Source organism: Octodon degus, unplaced genomic scaffold (genome assembly GCF_000260255.1).
Source record: "Octodon degus isolate 3935 unplaced genomic scaffold, OctDeg1.0 scaffold00178, whole genome shotgun sequence".
Lineage (NCBI taxonomy): Eukaryota > Metazoa > Chordata > Mammalia > Rodentia > Octodontidae > Octodon > Octodon degus.
Window position 1 is genome coordinate 3,057,070 of NW_004524754.1, and position 8,445 is coordinate 3,065,514.

At 42.5% G+C, this 8,445-nt stretch overlaps 1 protein-coding gene across 3 annotated transcripts in view; it reads right to left on the minus strand.

Annotated features, from left to right (window-relative positions):
* Positions 1–8,445, minus strand: part of Tigar (TP53 induced glycolysis regulatory phosphatase) — a 25,171-nt gene that overhangs the window by 12,565 nt on the left and 4,161 nt on the right. For all 3 annotated transcript variants that reach the window (XM_023703762.1, XM_023703761.1, XM_012517429.2), the window contains exon 2: positions 2,827–2,864. In XM_023703762.1, the coding sequence (XP_023559530.1) occupies positions 2,827–2,864 (38 nt within the window). The remainder of the gene's footprint in view (positions 1–2,826; positions 2,865–8,445) is intronic.

Below are 8,445 nucleotides of genomic sequence, written 5' to 3' on the forward strand. Positions count from 1 at the left end.
GGATCACTGTGACACCAACATTTCTGCCAATCTCAGACACCTCCTGTTCACTTAGTCTCCTCATTTATATACAAAGATTTTATAGGACCTGAAAAATGGGAAATCATTGAATTCCGGCTCATTACCAGCTCTGAGGAAGCCCTTCTTCATTCATTTAATACACAGCAACGGTATGTATGGTAGCTACAGAACTACCCTCAGTGACTAACAGAGAACCAAGGCAATAAGACAAGTACAGTTGTCCAGTGTGGCTTTCCTGACACCAAGTTAACTCCAGTTGCTATCTTTTATTTCATTGGTTAATGAAGGAATGAAAAGCCAACATTACACTTAAATGAGCTGGGCATTGCTGTTCCATCTTAAGGTGGTTCTTAAGATAAGTATACTGCATGAGGAACCAGTCCATGAAGAATCAGTAGATTTCATCAACACTGTAATGTGAATTCCTTCGAGGTTAGTAACTGTAGATGGGAAATCTGCTATAATACTATTTCTCAAGTTATCTGGCTATCTAGAAAGATATCTGAATATTCAGAATGTTTGTTTAAGATTCTAAAAGTAGCAAAATTGGGTCTTTCTGTTATTATTTCATTGTGTAGTTCAAATACAGAAAAAATTTTATTTGATTTTAATTTATATAATTTGAAGCCATAAAAGGGACATCAGTATTGTTTAATTACTGTAATACAGCATCCTTAAAATGTTTTCAGTGCTAACATCAAACTTCAAAGAACAATAATGAAATAAAGTTAAAGCTGTATGGCTTAAAAGAAACAAGCAGCCATACAATAAGAGAGACCAGCTGTCTTGGCACACAGGCTGGCAAGGGACTTGGTCCCAGTCACTAGGTGTAGTTAGAGCGATGACCTAGCCTCTACCAAGTCTGCACACTGAAATCCCGGCCTCATGAGGAAGGACCCAGAGGCATGCAGACCTTGGGGCAGCAGGAGGCTCTTCATGAGCAAAATGCCCCTCACTCTCTGCTCTTTGCCTGGGTGGACACAGCCAGAGGCAGCAGTCTGCACGGCAGGATGCAGGCTGGGGCACCAGGCCTCAGACTGCACCCTCCGCAACTGTGAGCACGGGGGAGTCTTGGCAGCCCAAACCAACCAAGGTCTGAACAGCAGAAATGTAAAGCTAGCCATGGGCAGAAAGAAACAGTGCGGCATTTCAAAACCAGGAGGGAAGGCGAGAGAAGATGAAAGAAGCAAAGTAAGCATGAGAAATAGAGGCAAGCCAGGCATGTGAGCTGCACACCTCTAATCACAGCACTGAGGAGGCTGGAGCAGGAATAGAACACAAGTTCAAGGCCAGCCTGGGCTATATAGTAAAACCCTGTCTCAAAAAAAAAAAAAAAGAAAAAGAAAAAGAAAAAAAGTAAAAGAAAAAGAAATAAAGGCATGTCATAAGAGAGAAAGGCTGGAAAGAGAAAGTGGAAGAGAATGAAAAAGCCCAAACACACCAGTCATCAGCATAAAGGTCAAACATCTAGTGCCTGCTAAGACTGCATTTAAAAAAAAAAAAAAAAAAGAACTAAACAACTTACAAAATCAGAAAATAAATAAAAAACAAACTTACAAATGAATGTGGGGTAAGCCATTCAGGACTTCTCCTATCTCTCAGGAACTATTCTTCCCCATTCTATTTCCCCAATAAGTTTTCCTGTTCTTAAAAAAAGAATGTAAAAAGGGCCGGGGAGATGGCTCAGTGGAATAAGTGCTTCCCTGGCAAGCACAAGGGCCTAAGTTCAATCCCCGGTTCCCCAAAAAAAAAAAAAAAGAATGTAAAAACACAAAAGCACGTATTCATATTCCATGGTCATCTTCTAATGAAATAAGATAAACCCTGAAAGCCCAGGTAGGCAGGAACCCGAGTACAAGGAGAGGCTGTGAGGCCTCCTGTGACTGGAAAGCAAAGGCCCACCACCCTGCCGACCAGGTCAGCTCAGAAACAGGAGGCAGGCACACTGGGAACAAAAGCCAGTGTCTGCCAACCCCACAAATCCCTACCCAAAAAATAAAACTAAATGCTTTTATAATCACAGCACAAAAATAGCACATCCAGCTGAAAGTTCACCCAAGGTATTCTTAAAAAGCCAGACCAGCTGGCTCCCAGGGCAAGCACAGGGTCCAGTGCCTATCGATAGACAAGGCAGGGAGACAGCCAGGCAAGGGTGGGAGCGCTCTGAACCTCTTATCTGTGGTCACTCAAATTAAATAATTATGTTAGCAGAAAAATGCTGCTAGGGCCAGTCAGATAGCTCAACAGACTTAGGCAGAGCACAGCGGCCCGGGTTCGAGCCCCAGCTTGTAGTGCTGGCCCCGCCCCCTGGGGCGTGCTGAGATGGCAAATTGAGACTGAGCATGGTGGCATGCACCTGTAATCCCAGTGCTTGGGAGGCTGAAAACAGGAAGATTACTACGAGTCCAATCTAAGCAGCGAGACCCTGTGCTAAATATATTTAAAAAAGAAAAAAAAAAGAAGAATGCTATTAATAATAGCCAGTAAGCTTTTCCTTCTGCTCATGAAATTATTTTAAATCTAGACCATCACAGTGTAAGATGAGACTGATAAAGCTCCTGAATCTGCAGAGCCGGCCACAGTGAGTGCAGGCGTGAAGAACAAGTGGGAGGTGCATTCTTTCCACGAGTTCAGTTCAGAGCGCTTGCCTGCATGGCCCACGGGGGCAGGACTATAACTCTGCAGCCAGGACAGCTGACCCCAACACCATGAAGTGCCCCGTCCACCTACCGCCCCTGAGTACTCACCAGCATATTAACACCTGACTGGAGAGCTAACGCAGCAGTTGGGTTGGGTTATACTAACCTTGAAGTACTTTCTCTTTGTTAAGTCTTGTTTCTCCACTAAAAAAAGAGGGGGAAAAAATCATTATCACATTATGCTACTTTAGAGCACAGGAAAAAAATCAGCAATAGAGATATGAACTTTGTAACATATTTTGTAATCTAAGCTGCAAAAATGTAATTTAGTCTGAACTATCTGTTCTAATAATGAACTCAAAAACTTCAAACTTCCCCAGAATAAAATGCAAATATATAGATTAGGAAACAACCTTAACTGCAAGAGAAAAATGCCACTAAGAGCCAGGAAGATAGCTCAATGGTGTACACGCCTGCCTGGCAAGCACAAGAACCTGGCTTCGATCCCCGATTCCATCATGCAGTGCTGGCCCCTGAAACTAGGTGTGGAGGTAAATGTCTGTAATCCCAGTGCTGGGGAAGATGAGACAGGAGGATCACTATGAGTCTGAGCTGCAAGATTCTGTTCCATATACATTGTTAGTCTTGTCTAAATAAATTATTGATCAAAATTCCTTTCACGGTAGGCAGGACCAAAACATGAAAGCCTAGCAACAACTAAGTGAGCAAGGGAAAAAACATCAGGATACAACGGGAAGAAGTCCAGACCCCACAAAGCCTGCCCTCTCTCACTCCCTAGAGGTATGATGGCAAGCCTTTTAGAGACCGAGTACCAAAACTATAACCCCAACTCACATCTTTATAACAAAGTACCAACATGCAATTAAACCTGAATACTGAGGCTTTAGTGCAGAAAAAGCAGCTGTTCTCTCGGCTGCTGGGGTGACCTGGCTGGAATGCTGACATGGGGATCCCTGTGCCCACCAGGTTCTGCCACTGCCTCAGACCTTGGGTAGCTGGCTACCTGCTGCAGAATGAAGAACTGCTTTGCAGAGCACTGCACATGGAAATGAGACGTGGGCACTGTATTTTCCAGGAATGAAAAGTCAAAATAAACCCAAACATTTTTGAAGCAGCCAGAAGGGTGAGAGGCCTGGAAATTCAATCATAAGAAAACTGGGTCAACAAGGCAGGCTAGATGGAGGTTGAGGGCCAAGACCAATGAGAGAAGGGGCAGACCTACAGCGGAAGGAAATCTCCAAGCCCAGGAAGAGCTGAAATGAAAAGGGGTCTTGAGCTTCAGTTACTGCCTGCTGACCCATGCAAAAGGATGCCTGTCTAGCACAGGAAGTACTAGACATACACAGCATGGAAATAGTGTTACCAGGCAAAGCCGAAGTGGCTGCACAGCACCCAGGCCCTGCAGCGTGGTGCCTATCCCCACCCCCCACCAAAGTTTGACATCTGCCAGTTTGGCCAGTCTGCTACCTGAACAGCTAGCTGGCTTCACTGCACATGTTTGCTATTTCCCTGGTCACTAAGGAGGACGGCTGTTCCTTCGTTTTTCAAGCAGACATTTGTTTGCCAGGCCCTGCCTAGAACAGTGACAATGAACCATAGTGTTCAAACACAAATACCTGGTTGCAGCTCTGCACCACAGGGTCACCACCACTGGCCTAGGGCAGTGGATCTCACAGTCCCACAGAATCTCCCAGTGGCTCTTTATACAGATTATGAGATATGGCTAATCCAAGTCCGTTCTGTGCACCCCCATCCAGCCCAGTAAATCTGCCTAGTCCACCACATCCCCACCCCACTTAAGAACGTCAGCTCAGTGCCCCCCCCAAAGGGGCTGTCGATCTAACTCATCATCTGAGTGCTAGCCTTTTGCTGTGGCTTCAGTTCCTCCCAAGTTTCTCCTGGGCACAGCTGGAGCTTGTACCACTGCAGGACACCCAAGGCCTAGAGAATATCCTGAGACTAAGAATTTCAGTGTGCATCCTCTGCCTAGAGGGTCACAAGCAATTATCCACTTAAGGACAAACCCTATAGCCTTTTACCCAGGACCCCCACTGCTGAACATAACTACATTAAATAACATTTAAATGAATATTTATCACTATATTTCTTTTCAAAAATTTTTTGTTAGTACATGTTTGCAGTACATGTTTACATTCTTTGTTGGGAGTTGGTACACACACAGCTTAATTTTCTTTTATCTCTTAAGCACCCGCTTTCTTTTTTGATTTTTGTGCGGTAGGGTCACACCCTGTAGTTCAGGCTGACCTTGGACTTACTATGTAGCCCAAGCTAGTTCCAACTTGCAGAAATCTTCCTGCCTCGACTCCCATGTGCTGAGATTACAGATACGTACCACCAAGCCTGGCTCCAATCCCTTCCACTTGGGAAAGCCCTGTCTCCTACTTCCTGTATCTATCTGCTACTTTGCTCTTTATTTATGGTTGGTCTTTAACAGATAAGAGAAACCATGATATTGTGTCTGATTTATTTCACATCAGTCTCAATGCGCAGACTATAGTTTCCTTTTGTTCAAATAGTACTGTACTCCATGTAAGTACCACATTTTTTTATCCATTCATCTGTTGATAGGCATGTAGGCTGTCTCCAAGATTTAGCTATTATGAATTGTGCAGCCATAAACAGGGGTAAAAATGTTTCAATGAACTGTCTCATTCATATTTATTTCTCAATAAAAAAATATTTAAAAAAATAAAAAATATTTAAAAAAAGAATGTTTCAATGTTTCAAGGCAATGTAATATGCCTTAAACTCTTAGAGGAAGACAACTAGAAGCAAATAGCTGATGCTGCGGTATTATTTTTAACACCAAGAGTTCACTAACAGGGGCCAGGAAGATGGCTCAGTGGAATAAGCACTTGCCTGGCAAGCACAGTGGCCTGAGTTCAATCCCCAGTTCCGCAAAAAAAAAAAAAAAAACAAAAAGAGAGAGAGTTCACTAACAGGGGGCCAGGGAGATGATGGCTCAGTAGAATAAGCGCTTGCCTGAGTTCAATCCCCAGTTCTGCCAAAAAAAAAAAAAAAAAAAACAGGACCGGTCAGAATGGTTGCATTAAAAAAATCATTATCTAGGTCTCGCAACAGCTCGGTGGTCTAAAGAGCTTGCCTAGGCAAGCACAGGTTCAATTCCCAGCACAAGACATGCCAGCCACACCCTCGGGGCAGGCTCAGCTCGCCAAAATAATAATAATAAAATAAAAAACCAGGTAGGGTGTCCTACACTTTTAATCCCGGAACTCAGGAGGGGAGGCTGATGTAGGAGGATCTCATGAGTTTGAGGAGAGCCTGGGCTACACAGCAGGATCCTGCCTCAAAACAACAATCACCACCACAACAAAATCATTATCTACCAAATGGGCTACTATATAATGATATCACTTAAAAAGAAAAAGAAACTGGGCTGGGGATATAGCTCAGTGGCAGAGTGCCTGTCTGGCAAGTGTGAGGTCCTGAGTTTGATTACCAGTACCAGAGAGAAAGAGACAGAGAGAGCAGAGAGAGACAGAGAGACAGAAAGAGAGCAGAGAGAGAAAGAGAGGAACTAAGGATAGATGTGGGAAATTCATCAAGTTACGTAATTTAATTAAGCAGAGGAGGCAAGGTGTAGACTATATAAAAAGAATACTACCTACTTAGAAAGAAGGGCCATAATAAATATTTGGATTTGCAAAAGAAATACTGGCAGAGTACTTTGAAAGTACAGGGTGGTGAAGAACAGAGAAAACTGTTTTAAATCCACACCTGTATTATTCCAAAAATAAATGCATTACAAGTGGATTATTATTCACAAAACCATTTATATCCCACAGGAACCACTGATTTGCCCTTGTTATCACTGTTAATATTATAAGATTTCCCAAGCCCCAAAGCCAACTCCGAATCTGAAGAAATGGATGCAAGAAGACAACTAGTAACTTCCACCACTCAGATGAAAAGCAGAATCCAGGCAAAGAGGAGATTTATTTATTTATTTATTTATTTATGTATTTAGCAGAACCGGGGATTGAACTCAGGCCCCTGCGCTTGCCAGGGAAGCACTTATTTCACTGAACCATCTCCCTGGCCCCAAGGAAGAGGAAATTTAAACTAGAAAACATTACCGCATACTAGATTCACTTCCTATCTCAGTCTCACTTGCTGAGCTCAAGAATAAAAGAACTGGGGCTGGAGAGATGGCTCAGTGGTCTAAAGCACCTACTTAGAACAAGCTTAGCAAAGCATCAGGGACCGCGGTTCGATCCCCCAGCACCACATGCCAGCCAGCCCCGCCCCCTGGTGGGCTGAGCTGGCCACACACACACACCACTCTCTCTCTCTCTCTAATAAATAAATAAATAAATAAAATTAAAAAAAAAAAAAGAATAAAAGAACTGCTACTTAAATACAAGTAACACAAAGTGTCTGCTCTAGCAAGCACAAGGGCCAAGTGTTCCATGGTCCCACGTGTGGCACCAGCGTGTGGCACCAGCCCTGCCCCCGGGACATGCAAAATAATTTCCAGCAAAAGCCAAAGAAACACCCTCATTTTGTAAATTTCAAGAGTGAGGAGAAACTTAGTAATTTTGCCACCTAAAAAATGCAAAAGCCAACAAAAAGTTTAGGTCTTTACAAATCACCCAAATTCAGCAGACACCTGACTTTTTGGACACCTGCTGAAAAGATAAGCTCAAGATTTTAATTTAATCTTAACAGCTGAACTGATGAAAGGCTCTGATAAAAATATTATTTGTAAAAAAAAAAAATTGTGAAAATGTCAACTCAAAAAATGGAATCCTTGGGGGACCGGGGAGATGGCTCAGTGGAATAAGCACTTCCCTGGCAAGCGCAAGGACCTGAATTCAATCTCCAGTTCCACAAAAAATAAATAAATAAATAAATAAAAATAATGGAATCCCAGTAATTTGATGGTTTCACAAATGTACTGTCCCACCATCTAACGATATTCCAGTCAATGAAAAAAACTAGCTGTGACACAGTAAGAAATTTCTTTTAGTTATAAATCAATGGACACTACTGCAACTATAACAGTATTAATAATGGCCAGCATTTGTTTTTAGCATCCATTAGGTATTTTCCTCTTCAAACCACTTTATAAACATTACAAAGCAGGAATCCAAAAATAGACTTTTTCCCAAAAACTTTTATAAATATTTAGTTGTCCAGCTTTTATCAGCTTTATCAAGAGGCTTATAAACCATGGGACAAAAATGTTTAAAATTAGTTTGGGGGGAGGGAAAGGAAAACAGCTAAAATAGTGTTAACTATTAATCTACACACTTTTATCCAAGTTCGGCTGTGACAGCCACGGAGAAGGCAGAAGGAACTAAAAGGTCAGAAGGATATATTTTAAAGGAGTCAGGAATAACAGCACTCACTTTCAAAATCTGCAGCGTGATCCATTTCCAAAACAGAACACTCAGCCCTGCAGGAATCCAGATGCTTGCGCCAAGAAGTGAGGTCTTATGACCTGCCATTTATAGGCCCTACAAAATGCATCATTTACTTTGCATGCTGTCACAGCGCTCTTCACTAAGGAGATTATCTCACTAGTCTGGCTGTATATTCCACAGCATTTCTTTAGAAATCTCATGAAAAGTTCAATTTCCCTATTTTGTCCTTGTAAGGGCAAAAATGACAGACAATACTTAGCTTGCTACAAGAGAAAAGACTCCTGGGAATTAGTATAGGTTTGGTCCATGGTTTTGGGATAAATTTTGGTACACATGGAAATGTAGAATGTCTGGTG